The following is a 16,202-nucleotide window of genomic DNA, read 5'->3' on the forward strand; positions in this document are numbered from 1 at the left end:
GATCCACATCCTTCACCTTGTTCCTACAGGTCAGCCAAACAACCAACCCTCAATTTTTTTTTTTTTTTTATTACAGGCAAAAATACACATAACACACAGGACAATATGACATGACAATATATCCTCACAAAAAAGAAAAGAAAAAAAATAGATAAATACATAAATAAATAAAATAAAAAAATAACAATAAAAAAATAACAATAAATAAAAATAAACAATAAATAAAAATAAAAATAATAGGATCCCTTCAGTAATTCAAATAATTAGATTGACAGTACCAGTGCATTTTGAAACTGAAATATACATATGACAGGTAGAGCGTATTTAGAGTTTTATATAGTCCCACTCTTCACTAGAGCAAATTTTTTTCCCATTTCATATTGTGTTGTGCTACTTTGTAATGGTTTGTAGCAATTATTTTTTCCAAAAGGAATTGGCTTCGCACTGTATTTTTTAAGAAACTTAGATTCAAATTAGTTCTTGATTGAGCTTTAAATATAAATATTTTACCTAACAGAATAATTGTATTTATTATCTGGGGACAGCTTTCATCCAGAACCCCCAACATAATGTTTAAAGGTGTAAATTTAAAATAAATATTGAGTGGCCTTAGCCAATTTTGGATATCGGTCCACAAACTTGCAACATATGGACAATAGAAAAACAAATGCAACTGGTCTTCCTCTTCCTCATTACAGAATCTACATAATGATGATTGTTCAATATTAAACATGTGAAGTTGTTTTTTAGTAGCAGTAATTTTGTAGAATATCTTCAATTGAAAGATTCTGGAGTCGGAATCAATTGTTGTTTTGTAAATAGTTCTGAAAAATGTAAATAATACACCTATACAGACAGACAGACACTGAATTTATCCAGGGTCAGGGGCTTTGGCAGGGCGGATGCTGCCAAAGCCTCTTTCACCCTGCAAATTGCCACTGGCATAACAAAAATATGATGTGATAACTGCAATAAACTTTGTGTCCCACTACTCTATTGTGTAAAGCACTGGTTCTCAACCTGCGGGTCGGGACTCCACAGGGGGTCGCGAGATGATTGGTGGGATAGAAAAAAACATATTTCTGTAACCAATTTCTGATTTTTGCCTTTACTTGTGTGAACTACTTTTTGTTTATTTTAAATGGTCATGCAATAGCGTCATATCAACAAAATTCTAACTTAAATTCTATCATTTAAGTTATACCATATTTTTTTTAATACTTTGAAGTTATGTTTGGCACTTTCACTACTCATGCAATTACTGCTGTTTTGCTCTGTAGGGCGTTACAGCATGGCACTGCTGTCTTATGTCACTCAAACTTTATTCATTATTTCAACACTGATTGGAATAAAGAAACCAAGCTATGAGTTGATAATAGAAACTGAAATACTTTCATCCATTTCAGTTCTTCCAACTCTTAATAATGTCCAAATAGTTTATGAATGTTCTTCCTTCCAACCTTCTTTTGCCCTTGTTGCTCATACTCACTGTCCGCTGCCAGCAACTTTTACTCTATATATTTACCTTGTCTCATCACCTTGAGAATCCCCTCCTCCCTGAGTCACACTGCATCACTGGACTGGTCAGAGAGAGTTTCTGAGTCCATATTTACTGCCCAGGGACAAACCTTAGAATTTATACCGTCTACATGAGATAAATAAATAAATCAATAAATCATTAAATTAATAAAACATAAAGCGATTCCTCTTCCGTGTTCTGCGGGGAGTTACAGCGAAATGATGTAAGTTTTGTAGGCGAGAGCGCATGACGGAGTCCGCAGTGCAGCCGACTCTCAAGACCAGGCATGAATCATTCTGCAGGCTGGAGTTTGATTGCCTCAGTGAAAAGCTCGATGAAAAGCTTTAATGTGGATCCAGCCGCGTGTGGAGCCCCTTCTGTCTGTTGGAAGAGAAAGACTGACTTCTCTCCTTTAAGTAAAGAGCACACCTTTCACCTTTTTTTGGGATCCGATGCTGATATGAATGCAAAAAAGTAACAATAACAGAAGACATCGCATTCGCTTTTGTAGCTACGCTTCTCCTGCTTGTTTTGAACACATTTTCGTTTCTTTTTTTTGACTGAATTGAGTTAATTGGCATCTTCTGGATTGTTTGTTTTTGCTTAGTCTCTTTTGCTTGCTTTATTACTTTTTTTCTCCTCCTCTCTATCCCTTTCTCCTTACCCTTCGAGAGGTTCTTTTTTTCCTCTTGCCAGGCCGTCACTGTAAATAAGAATTAATTCTTAATTGACCTGCCTGGTTAAACAAAAAAAGATGAAAAAATCGTCCCAAATACCAATCAGATCTATTTGGATTTCTTTCCATTGTTGTGTCTCACTCTTCTTTATGCTAATGCTGGACAATGTGGTGCCACAATTATGAAAATTGTCTCAGGTGAATGACGTAAGATTTACGTATTGTCATGGCAATGCTGGCATAGGTAGCCTGACACAGGATCTGATTTTGTGCCACATATCTATGTGGATTGCAATTGAAAAAATGTGACTCCATGCAGTTTTTTTTGCTGTTTACACTGATTAGTAAACATCAGATCTGTGTCTCAGACCTGTGAGGGAAAATCAGACTTGGGACACTTTCAGCTGCAGCGTGACTGAAGCCAAAGTGTAAATATAATGCGTCTCCAATCCATATACAGGAGTTATGCAAATGTAAACAATCCAGCTGGGAAGCACACGCAAACCAAACAAGTGTCAGGCAGCTCAGACAGAGAAATATACTTTTGTTTTTTATTGTCAGGCTACTGGAGGATGGGGAAAAGCGAGACGAGGCGTTTACTGTCAATTTTAAAGATCTTATTTTAAACAAATCCGATTTAAAGGTGCATGCAGCTACATCAGATCTATACACAATCCAGAATGAGATGCATGTTAATGACGGGGCCTATATCAGTGTCAGCATGAGGACTTTACAATGATTATTATGACTTTAATAATAAAATCCTATTGTTTCCTCTCTTCGTCCTCCATTCAGCAGCTACAGGAGCCTGATGGCCGAACCAAGTCCTCATTAACTAACAAAGAGCCCGAAGCCACTTCTGTTGTCATTAGATTAATGGCATAATTATTATGTAATTTATATTTGATTTCAGCCCAGAAAATCAGAACTGGAATGACAGGCTGGTTTTACAGTTTCATTAATGTGGAGATCTAGTATCAGCCCTCTAGTCTCATTTTATATTTATTTCTATCCAGCTATAGAAATTATTCCAAAATATCTACCCAAAATAACTCACAGCCCTGTGTGTGTGTGTGTGTGTGTGTGTGTGTGTGTGTGTGTGTGTGTGTGTGTGTGTTACTCAGAATAATAATAAGTGAGCAACTAGCATCAGAATATAGTGAGTAATTTGCTTTCCAGCTGCTTCTCTTCCTCCCGGTGGCTTTAGGGGGTAAAAGGTGACAGGCAGTACATCATTATGCACGGGGTCTGTTGTTTCTGTAACACCGCAGCAATGCACTCTGGGAGAAAGCACCGGTCAACATCACTGACCTGTACTGTACTGTAGGAGCTGCTGCAAGGCATCTTACCTGAGCCTGAGAGAGAGAGAGAGACTGTGTGTGTGTGTGTGTGTGTGTGCGTGTGTGTGTGTGAGAGTGAGTGCATATTTGCATGTGTTGATATATGTGTGCGTTTGCATGGTTGTTTTTGTGTATATGTCTGTCAGTGTGAGTGTGTCGGTGTGTGTGAATGAGTGCATGTTTGTGTGTATGTGTGTGTGTGTATGTGTGTTCATGAATGAGTGTGTGACAATCAGCAGACAGACTGGTAATGACAGTGAACTCTAATGCCGTTCCCAGATTATCATCAGCTTTTCTTCATCAACAAACTATCAAGACTTGAGGAAGTTGTACCTGGTTTAACATCAAATATTTGATGATATCTTAGAAACATTATAGGTTAGTCTGCATAACGTAACACAGGGCATGCTCACACTCAGGACATGACGAAATGTAATAAAGTAAAGTAACATCATGTATAATGTGGTGGAACATAGCATTGCACAACAGAATAACGTAACGCAACATAATGAACCATAATGTGGTGGAATGTAGCATTACATAACATAACACAATGTAGTGTGACACAACACAATGGTACACAACAGAACAGTATAATGCAACGAAACAAAACGCAAAATAACGCGATGTAACGGAACATTATGTAACGTAATGCAACATAACATAACATAAGGTAACATTAGATAACATAACATAATGTAACAACATAATGCAACTTAAAGGATAAGGCTGGTGTTTTTTAATGCATTGCTTACCATCAACAAATCCTATGAAAATAACAAAATCAGCAATGATTTTGTTTTGCCAACAAGTCTCGTCCATGTAGCCGGTGCCCAGTGCAGCCTCATGTCCCAGCAGCCATAGAACTCCATTGTATTAAAAAACTATTAAAAACCCGTCACAGAGCCATGCTGCTGCTCTGCAGCATATTTCATCATCACGATGCACCGGGCCGGCCGACTTTTTCCTCAAACAACTTAATAAGCCGGCTGTAAACACTTTGCCATCTCAGGAAAGTAGTTCCGTAGCACAGAAAATAGTCCCCGGCGTAATGAAGAATTTCTTCCCATTTGAATTTGATTTGGTAATAACTACAACAGCCTGACTTTTCATGGTAACAGTTAGCGAGTTTTAAAATGTAAACTATGTCTTTGTGAGCTGTATTTAAAGGTTTTTAGCTTACAATTGGAGCCAATGACTTCCAGGTTGACGGCTAAAAACGATACGTGGGAAGTCAGAAAGTAACGGGAGTAGAGCAAACGCATTGTTGATTTTGTTATTTTCATAGGATTTGTTGACGGTAAACAATGCATTAAAAAACACCGGCCTTATCCTTTAACACAACATGATGAAATGCAACACGATGCAACGTGACACAGCAACGCACAACAAAATTAACTTCCTTTATTGATTCCCAAAGATAAAAATTATCTTTTCGCTTAGCATAACATGACATGAACATAACTTGAAATTATATGATATATAACTAATAACACATGATACCAAGCACGCTGTGTGTTGAACATGGCACCCAGCACAGCACATAAAACGGTCGGTTTCTCCTCATCCCTCAGCACTCCACCATTGTAGTTTGGAGTTGTAGTCTGGGTGGTCATGATGGGAGTCCACCCCTCGCCCTGCTGGTCTGAGGTCTGCTCTGGTCTGATCTGCTCTCATCATTATCAGTACTTGCCTTGATGTTGCATCACAGCAGACCAGACAACTCTCTGAAAAGTTAAGCAGGTCTGGAATGTGAAAACATGTACGATACACATATTTTGCCTGTCTACGCCTATGTCTAGAATATCTAATCTTTTCCAGTGGGATTAGGTGAGTCACTACTGATCAATATTATATCAATTTCACTCTCTTTATTTATCTCTTTGGGTTTAATATTGAGTTGTTGCTGGTGCATGTGTGTGTGTGTGTGTGTGTGTGTGTGGATGGGAGTGGAAGTTGGTGAGTTTTTAGGGAGTTTTTTAGTTTCTTCTGTGTTTTGTTTCATGAAACCAGATCAAAAGTCAAAGTCTCTCTCTCTCTCTCTCTCTCTCTCTCTCCCTCTCTCTCTCTCTCTCAGGTATAAGGCCATAGTGAACCCGATGGACATCCAGACGTCCAGCGCGGTGTTCTGGACGTGTCTGAAGGCTGTTTCCATCTGGCTGCTGTCCGTCCTGCTGGCTGTACCTGAGGCCATTTTCTCACAAGTCGTCTCCATGCAGGTAACATGAAATATTACTAACAGGAAGACCAATAATACAACAACAGCTACTAGTACTATAATACTACTAATACTAATACTGAACTAACTAAACTAATATAAACTAAAGCAAACATCAAACTCTTAAAATAACTAACAAGTACATAACATTATGTCATTTAGCAGACGCTTTTGTCCAAAGCGACAATAAGTACATTTTGTCAAACCGACCGTATATCACAGTCTTCGTCAGCTAAGCCTTCAATAGGAATAAGTTCGTAGAATTAGAGAGACATCAAGAAAATGTACCAAATTAGAACAACACAGCAAAAACATAAGAAAAAAAAAACCGCTTAGGGTCGGACCTAAAAGTAATCAGTAAAAAATCATCCAGGTAACCAGTGAAGAGATGATGAGCACTGATGAAAGTTCCTTTGTATATATTTTTCACTTGGCATCTTTAAGTTGGGCACTTACGCAATAAATTAGTTTTTTTTAAATTTAAGTAACTTTTCTGTCCTAGCCTTTTATTTGCAGTGTGCAGAATTATTTTCCCATTTTTCTGGTTTACAATACTTTGATTCTTGCACCTGCATTACAATTGATCTTCATCTGATCTGAGCGCAACCAGCATCTTTCCTTTCCTGTGTGCCAGTGAAGAGAAAACTGCAGAATATGGATGAGTGTCAGTTTAACACCAAAAATGTGAATATAAATGGAGGTTTTTTGCCTTTGAAACATCACATAAAATCAATATAAGCTGATCATTTTGACACAAGGATCTATCTTTATTTTCATAAGTCACAACTTTGGCTTAGATTTGTCCATAACCACAAAATATCTGCCTAACGGCTTTTGTTGGCATAATTTTTGCTGCGATGTGCAGCGGCTGAGTTGTGACCTTCTTCGTCTACATTCTGACTAAATGTCAATGATTCATCACTTACTGATGAAGACTCCTGTGTGCCAGACTCTGACACGGTGCTGCTGCCTCTCACCACCAGCAGAACACTGCCATGGCAGCTATAAACTTTATTATAGTAAAATTATGAATGACAAGTGGTTCCATTTTACCATTCAATCTGTTTTATAGTCTTTACTGATTTATTATAATGCCTATCCTCCTCTCCTCCTTTCTGTCCTCCGCTCTCGTCCTCTCCTCTGTTTTTTCCTCTTCTCTTCCTCATCTTTCATCTCTACTTTATTTGTCTCCTTTCCTTTCTTCTGTCCTCCTCACTCGTCTTCTCTTTTTTTATTTCCTCATCTTTCTTTCTCTCCCCTCCTCTCCTCTTTGATGCTCTCCTCTCCTTTTCTCTTCCTCTTCTTTTCCCTTGATTCCTCTCCTTTTCCTGTCCTTCACTCATGCCCCCCTCGCTTATCCTCCTCTCTCCTCTCCATTTCTGCTCTTCTCCTCCTTGCCTCGTCCTCTCCTTTCTTTTCTTCTGTGCTCCTCTCTCCTCTCCTTTTCTCCTGTTTTTTTGTTTCCTCCTCCTTTCCTCTCCTCACCTCTCCTCCTCCTTTTTCCTCCCCACTTCCTCTCCTATCCTTTCGTCTGTCCACCTTGCACCTCTCCTCCCCTTTCCTTTTATCCTCTTTTTTGTTTTTCGTCCTCTCCTCCCCTTTCAATTCCTCTCTACTTCTTTCATCTTCCCTTCCCTCCTGTCCATCCTCCTTTGCTACTCTCGTCTTCTTTTCTCCTTTTCTTCTACTCTCCTCTCCTCGTGTCCTTTCCTATCCTCCCCTCCTGTTGTTTCTTCTTCTCTTCTCTTTCCTCCTCTCACCTCCTTTCCTCTCCACGTTTCCTCTCTCCTCCTTTAATCTTCTCTCTTCCTATTTCCCCTCCTGTAATCTTGCACTCTCTCCTCCCCCCTCCTTTCCTCCTCTTATTTCCTTACCTTTCCTCTCTCCTACTCTCTCCTCTTTCCTCTCATGTCCTCTTTCTTCTCCTCTCTCCTCCTCTCCTTTCCTCCCTCCTCTCATCTCCTCTCCTCTCTCCTTCTTTCCTCTTTTCTCTCCTCATCTCCTCTCCTCTCTCCTCTCCTCTCCTCCCCTCTCTCCTCCTCTCCTCCTCTCTTCTCTCCTCCCCCCTCAGGGTCACAGAGACAGCAGTAACGTGACCTTTGTGAACTGCGTTCCCTACCCGCTGTCCAATCAGATGCATCCTAAGATCCACTCAGTGATGATCTTCCTGGTCTACTTCCTGATTCCTCTGGCCATCATCTCGGTGTATTACTACCACATCGCCCGCACGCTCATCAAGAGCGCCCACGACATGCCGGGCGAGGTCAGCGAGCACTCCAAGAGACAGGTAACCAGCATCCAATGAATGAATGAACGAATGAATGAATGAGTTCTCTCCCTATCTCTTTTCTATCTCTTTTCTATTTCTTTTCCTAGCTCTTTGCTCTCACACCATCGCTCTACGGTCACAGGAACAGAGAAATATAGGAATAGAGAGTCAGATGAATGACTAAAATGCAACTGTAATTGTGAATGTATGAACTAACAGACCAGTGAATGAATGAATAAATGAATGGTTGAATGAGTTAATGAATGAAAGAATGAATGAATGAAAAAACTAACAGACAAATGAATGAAAACATGGTGAATTAGTGACACAATGACATAACAAGCATGGGAAAGAAAGACAAAAGAAAGAAACAAACAAGCAAACCATAGTTCAAATATATGACTGAATGAATGAATGAGTGAGTGAGTGAGTGAGTGAGTGAGTGAGTGAGTGAGTGAGTGAGTGAGTGAGTGAGTGAGTGAGTGAATGAACAAAAGAACAAATGAGTACATGAAACCATAGAGCAAATGTTTGAATGAATACATTAATTTATTCATTCAAACATGAAATGAGTGCATGACTGAATAAATGAATGAATGATAGATCAAATAAATTAATAAATGAATGAACTAAGGGGTGAATGAATGAAAGAACAAATGAATACCACAAGAAACTAACACGCAAATGAATGAATGAATGAATGAATGAATGAATGAATGAACGAATGAATGAATGACAGAGAAATGTTTGGGACAGTCAATGTGCACTCTAAAAGAGACAGATATGAATGAATGTGCAAGTGAATCAATCAGTCAGGGAGGAAAGAGGAAAAGTAAAAGAAATAAAGATGATCAAAAAGCAACACCAACAAAAAAAAAGTGAAATATTGCCCACACTCGCTCACTCTCTCCAATGATAAACAGCCTGGAAGTCGCGTTTAACAAGACTGGACTCGGACACCATGCTTTTCACACCCACACCTCACACCCCCGCGGCTGAAGAGGCTTCGGTGAATATTTCAGCCATGAGAGAGGTTAAGTAGAGGACCGTGTCAGCCAGGATGACTAATCGCTTCACGCTAGCCTGATCTTCACAGATAGAGAGAGCGGTCAGTGGAAGAGGAAGCTGAATTATTAAAGACCTCACAGGACCGGGTCACATGAGGTACACAGGACCGGGGGCACTTATGGAGAGGCATAGGTAAAACAGGCTGTTTATAATGATGATTAGGATTATTATGATGGTGATAATTATTGCTGTTATTATTACATTATTACATTATTATTATTATCATTACAATAGTAGTAGTACTAACACTAATAGTAGTGGAAATATTGGTAGCAGCTACTGTATTAGTACTTAGTAGTAGTAGTCAGTGGTGGAAAGAGTACTATAATGTCTTCATCAGGTATAAGTATTGTTACTTTGGTGAAATTTAACTTAAGTAGAAGTAAAAGTGCTGGTGTAAAAATCTACTAAGTAAAAGTAAAAAGTAGCTGATTTAAGATGTCCTCAGAGTACATGTTACTGAGTTACTTTTTAGAAAAGAAAAAGTTGTTCGATTTTATCTTTAACATGCAATTCTAAAAGGACAAGAGGACAAAGTTCAAATTATTTTCTTTCAATTGGAAAATTTGGAAAGTGTAAAATAAAGTGCCCAAAGTAAAAGTCAGATTCTCTTCTCTTCATCCAGTGATCATTCACTGTGAATGACTCCACAATTGGCCAATTTATGATGGTCCAGTCCCTGCTGCTTATGGAGAGCCACAAAATGTGTACTCTGTAATGGATGTGATTTAAAATGTAGTGATGTACAGCACTTCAGCAAAAATGTACTTAAGAAAAAGTTAAATTTCTGACTTTAAAAAACACTCAAAAAAGAACAAGTATACAAAAAAGCTCAATGGGAGTAAATGCAATTAGATACTTCCACTGTTGGTAGTAGTAGTTATGATGGTATTAGTAGTCATAGCAGTAGTAGTAGAAGTAGTAGTGGCAGAAATAACAGCATTGGTAGTAGTGGTACTAGCAGTAGTAGTAGTACTAGTAGTAGTAATTGCAGTCGTATTTGTTGTTGAATGTATTCCAATTACTGTTCCTTGCTTTATCTTTTTCATATTCATCATATTCATATTCATCTAATAAATAATACCAAATAAAAATAAATACTGTTATTAGGGAAGTCCTGGCCTTGGGAAATCAGAGAAGTCATCCTTATTTAATTTCATGAGTAAAAAGCATGTAAGCCAAGCATGAGTATCCATTTTTGGCTCTGCAGTGGAAAAGGAGGAGATTTTGCAGTAGAGTTTGACCTAGCCAAACTCGGGGTTAATGGAGGATCGCTGACTAACAAGCAGTGAATCAACCTCTCACTGTGAGACCTCACACAAGCAGTAGCACGATTATCAGAGACAGTCACTGCGAGGTAAAAAACACACACAGCACTCTGGGGTTGGTGGTCAGGCAGAGTGTGATGCATCTATGTTTTCGTTTTAGGTACAGAACATGGCTAACGTTCTTCCAGTATACATTTAGTAAATATGCTTATCTAGAGAGACTTAAAATGAGTGTCACAGTAGCAATAAGCTCCAATTCCTAGATCACCAATTTTACAAGCAACCAATAGTAACGAGTACAAGGAGCCAAAATGTCTGGAAAACAGATGTAATAAAATATTCCTGTCACTCTAGAATGATCATGTATGATACAGAAGTGCTAGGAAGAGAAAGAAGATCCAGGAAGAAAAGGCAGAAAAAGCATTTCTTCAGTATGTTGCAGAAATGGGGAGACAGCGGGACGTCTCTGCAGCGCGACAATGTTTGGTTTGAGGTGGTGTTTTGACACGCATTTGACGGAAATCCAGCGATTTGGGGGTTGCGGTGGGCCATGTTGCAATTTCGATCTAATGTATAGTAATATGTTTGGGAGAAAGGATATTGTTAGTTATATTTTCTGATTTTAATATCATTTGGTTGTTTTGTCTGTAAGTGTCAAGTTCAAGTTTATTTATTTATATAGCCCTTTATCACAAGCATGTCTCAGAGGGCTTTACAGAGAGTGTGTCTAGCTAGGTCTAACTAAACACAATCAGTGGTAAACAAAATTTTGTAGGACAGCATGATGAAAAACACAAGGTAGGTAGGAGCAGATTTAGCGAGACAAACAATCTACCTATTCTATATAGCCTAACCTACCCGGCACCCCAGCCTTAGACCCTAAATGCACACAAGGAAAAACTCCCAGGAAAAAATTTGGAAGAAACCTTGGGTGGGCTGAGGCAGATAGGGATCCCCCCCCGGGACGGCTTAACGTGCAATAGGTGCCGGGCAAAACATTGACAGAGTCATGGGCAACAATGATGACAAGAGAAAACAGAGAGAGACAAAAGAAGGGGAGGAGCATGCGGCGGTGGGGGGGGGGCTGAGGCCAGCAGTAAAGGAGCGAGGGCAGCAGCGTCCAGGAGGGAGCAGCGGAAAGGAAGGGCAAGGCAGCACTGACGACGAAGAGCCAGGGCAGCACCCGTCACTGCCAGGTAGAACACTGACCTGGAGTCAGAGAGGAGGAGAGAGAGGAAGCCGCGTACACACACACAACACACCCAGACACACACACACACGTAAAGAAGAAGGGGGGAAACAGCTGCAAACAGAACACACAGGGTCAGAGACACACGGGGGGCAGCAGCATCAGGGATGTGGAAGGGACCGAGGCCGGCGCTGACGACCACTGGACTGCACCGGAGTCTGAAGGGGGGAGAGAGTAAGGGGAGAAGCAGCAGCAGCAGAACACAAGACAGGCACGTTGGGTGGGAGCAGGACCAAGGCCGGCGCCAACGACCGGCGGGAGCGACACCTGTCCACTGGCAGGTGGAGCACTGGACCGGAGTCTGAGGAAGGGGAGAGAAGACAGCTGCACACAGAACACACGGAGTCAGAGCACATCGGGTGGGAGCGGCAGCAGGGATGGGACTATGGCATGCACTGGCGACCACTGCACTGCACCGGAGTCTGAGAAAGGGGGAGGAGACAGGTACACACAAAGACAGCGAACACACGGAGAGAGATCCAGGTGGGAGCAGCGTTAGGGATGGGACTAAGGCCAGCACCGAAAACCATCAGGGTCAGAGGAATCTGAGAAAGGGAGGAGAAAACCAGCCGCGCACACACACACACACACACACAGAGCTGTGCAGAAGCAGCACAAGACCCAGACGTATTTGGGCACAGACACGCTCATACAGACAGCAGATAGGAAGTGATTAGACACAGTGTAGCCAGAGGGCATCCCTATGCTTATGTTCCCAACGGCAAATTTCTATATAAATACTATCTAGGCTAGGGTAAGAGAGAAGACTGTGACGAGCCCAGGCCAGCGGTGCTAAGGTAGGTCGTAAGATTGCGAGAAAAGATAGGTTTTGAGTCTAGATTTGAAGATTTCGACAGAATTAGCTTCCCTGACTGTAAGAGGTAGCTGGTTCCAGAGATAGGGAGCTCGGTAGGAGAAAGCTCTACTGCCTGCTGATTTTTTCTTGATTCTAGGGACAATAAGGTAGCCAGCGTCCTGCGAACGGAGGGCACGAGATGGAATATAAGGGATGATGAGGTCGGATAGATATGATGGTGCAAGCCCATGTAACGATTTATAAGCTAACAGAAGCACCTTAAAGTCAGATCTGGCTTGAATTGGGAGCCAGTGAAGGGAGGTTAGGATAGGAGTGATGTGGTCAAATTTTCTAGTTCTGGTTAGTATTCTGGCAGCAGCATTTTGCACAAGTTGTAGTTTTTTAATACTACAGTTAGGTAGGCCAGAGAGTAAGACATTACAATAATCGAGTCTTGATGAAACAAAAGCGTGAATTAAGGTTTCAGCATCCGCCGTGTTTAGTAGGGAGCGAATTTTCGAGATATTACGTAGATGGAAAAATGCTATCTTAGTGATTTCCTTAATGTGAGCATCGAATGAGAGAGCTGAGTCGAACGTAACGCCAAGGTTTTTAACTGTGGGACTCTGGGTAATTAAGCAATCCCCAAAATTTAGAGTAAGGTCTGAAACAAGAGGTAGTTGGGTTTTTGGGCCAACAACTAGCATCTCAGTTTTGTTGGCGTTTAGTCGCAAGAAGTTTAGTGACATCCAATTGGTGACAGCGATTAGGCATAATTCTAGGTTTGAAAGTTGTAAGCGGTCGTCAGGTCTAATTGGTATGTAAATTTGAGTATCGTCCGCGTAACAGTGAAATTTAATACCATAACTGCGAAAGATTTCACCAAGAGGTAGCATGTAAATGGAGAAAAGCAAAGGTCCGAGCACGGAGCCCTGCGGTACGCCAAAGTTAACTTTAGAATAATCAGATATAGTATTTTTATGTGAGACACAATGTGTTCTGTCAGATAGGTAGGAATTTAGCCAGGAAAGCGCAGAGTCGCGGATGCCAACGTCGCTCGCTAGGCGGTTTAAGAGAATATTATGATCGACTGTATCAAATGCCGCACTCAAATCAAGTAAGATAAGAACAGAAGAAGAATCGGAATCTGAGGCGAGGAGTAGGTCGTTTACCACTTTTGTGAGAGCAGTCTCAGTGCTATGTAGAGACCTAAAACCAGATTGAAAGGGTTCGAAGAGACTATTACACGAGAGGTAGTCAGTTAGTTGGGTAGAAACTATTCTTTCCAAGACTTTAGAGAGGAAGGGGAGATTGGAGATTGGTCTAAAGTTATTAAGATCATCCGGATCAAGGTTGGATTTTTTGAGCAGAGGTTTAATTATGGCTGATTTGAAGGACGAGGGCACAATGCCAGAGGAGAGAGAGGTGTTAATGATATTGAGTAGGGAGGGGCCTAATATTGGGAGAAGTTCCTTAACCAATTTAGCAGGAAGAGGGTCAGATAAGCTGGTTGTGGATTTAGAGGAAAGTACTAATTTAGAGAAGATGTCTAAGGAGACAGTCTCAAATTGCGAGAGTACGGCGGTGGTCTCTAATGGAGCTAATGCACGATTAGGAGAGGGATCAACGCCCTCGGTGGGTAAAGAATTGCTAATTTCATCTCTAATAGAGTCAATTTTGTGATTGAAGAAATTAAGAAAGTCATTCGCGGTAAATTGAGAGCTCGCTACAGGGGAGGGTTTACGAGTAAGTTTTGCTACCGTGTCAAATAGAAACTTCGGGTTATTTTTATTAGTGTTAATAAGATCTGAGTAGTAGGAGGCCCTAGCGGCGGAGAGCGTACGCTTGTAAGTCAATAGGCTATCGCTCCAAGCTAGTCGAAAGACCTCGAGTTTGGATAACCGCCATTTGCGTTCTAGCTTTCTACACGCCTGTTTTTGTGCACGAGTTTCATCAGTGAACCAGGGCGACGGTTTCTTTAGACGGCGGGTTTTTATGAGTAGGGGCGCAACAGAGTCAAGCGAGTCAGTTAGAATAGAGTTGAAGTTATCCGTGAACTCGTCGAGGGAACCAATTCGTTCAGAGAGAGAGGCAAGAGTTTTAGGTAGGAGATCAGCAAGTTTTGTAGTTGTCGAAGTATCAATACGGCGGATGCTGTAGGTATCAACTGGATTGGAATGCCGACAGGGCAGAGCAATTTGAAATTTAATGAGAAAATGATCTGATAATGCCGGTGGATACGGCAAAACTTCTAAGTCTGACACGTTAATACCACGAGCGAGGACCAGATCAAGAGTGTTGCCGCTAGAGTGGGTCTGTTCGTGAACCAACTGAGTAAAGCCAAAAGTGTCAATTAGGGACGAAAAAGCTTTGCTAAGTGGATTAGTTTCACAATTTAGATGAATATTGAAATCACCGATAATTAGGATGTTATCCGTACGAATTACAAGGTCAGAGAGGAAATTGGAAAATTCTTCTAAAAAAGATGAATAGGGCCCAGGAGGGCGATAAAGGATGATTAGGTAGAAAGGCAGGATACCAGAGTGGTTGAGGCCCATGCTAACTGGAATGGACGGGCGCATAGTGAGCATCTCACAAGATGAGAGTTTGTTACTTAGATCTGGAGAAAGGTTCAGACTCGAATTTAAGATTAGGCCAACGCCCCCACCTTTCTTAGATGTCCGAGCGACATGCGAGTTGGTGAAGTTAGAGGGGGAAGCTTCAATTAATGGAAGAGCATCATTTGGCTTTAGCCAGGTTTCACATAATCCCATTATGTCAATACTATGTTCTTTAATTAAGTCATTGACCAGCAGGGCTTTGTTAGCGAGTGATCTGATATTGATGAATCCGAGACATATGCGCTTTGTGTTGCTAGTAGGTTCGGGACGCTCAGCAATGCGAATAGGTTTAATCTCAATTACGTTACTATTTTTTGTTCCATGCGGCGGCCGAGGACGACGGTAGGAGAGACGAGTGCTGATTTGCGAGTACGCAATAGAGTTCGTTGTAGCGTCAGTGCTGCAGCCAGAAGGGTTGATATGAATAAGGTTATGCTGAGAATGTTTGGCTCGGCGATGGCAAAAGGTGGCATGGCGAGGGCGGGACACAGTCAAGATTGGATACACTAAGCTACCTGAGCTATCAGACTCCAAACCCGCACTAGGTGAAATCCTAGCAGGCTGTCTAACAACCTGCGACCCAACATGCTTTAGGGGAGTGTGTCATGCCTGCCTCAAGCACCTGTCCATGTTCCTAGACAAAATGTGGGCACCCAACCCAGTAGGGTGTATGCCATCAGTCTTAAGCATGCCAGGTTTACCCCAGAAGGAGGGCCAGTTATCTAAAAACATAAAACCCTGTTGCTCACAGTACTTGGCCAGCCAGCGGTTAAGGGCGACTAATCTGCTGTAGATATCATCATTAAGCGTAACGGGGAGGGGACCAGAGACAATTAAGCGATGCCGACTCATCTTGCTGGCGAGGTCACATGTCCTAATTATGCTGTGTTTAGTGACCTCCGACTGCTTCATCCTAGTGTTGTTGGTGCCGACATGTACTACGATGTTATCATGAGTAGCCTGGTTAGCCTGGTTGTTGTGTGCCTTATCCACATGTCTATGCCTGTTTGTCAGCACCCTAAGAGTAGCCTCTATGTCGGGAACTCTGGCCCCTGGTAGACAGACTATTTCGGCTGGCGCTTCTAGCCTAATGTTACGGGTTATGGAGTCACCTATAACTAGGATGCGTGGTTTAGAGCGGGGCCGAGGAGCCGGGGCGGCAAGCCGGCCACAGGGAC

At 41.6% G+C, this 16,202-nt stretch overlaps 1 protein-coding gene across 1 annotated transcript in view; it reads left to right on the forward strand.

Annotated features, from left to right (window-relative positions):
- nmbr (neuromedin B receptor) overlaps positions 1-16,202 on the forward strand; it is a 63,744-nt gene that overhangs the window by 13,995 nt on the left and 33,547 nt on the right. The window contains exons 2-3 of the mRNA XM_078289817.1: positions 5,613-5,754; positions 7,825-8,040. Of these exons, the coding sequence (XP_078145943.1) occupies positions 5,613-5,754; positions 7,825-8,040 (358 nt within the window). The remainder of the gene's footprint in view (positions 1-5,612; positions 5,755-7,824; positions 8,041-16,202) is intronic.

This window comes from Centroberyx gerrardi, chromosome 18 (genome assembly GCF_048128805.1).
Source record: "Centroberyx gerrardi isolate f3 chromosome 18, fCenGer3.hap1.cur.20231027, whole genome shotgun sequence".
NCBI classification, from domain to species: Eukaryota; Metazoa; Chordata; class Actinopteri; order Beryciformes; family Berycidae; genus Centroberyx; species Centroberyx gerrardi.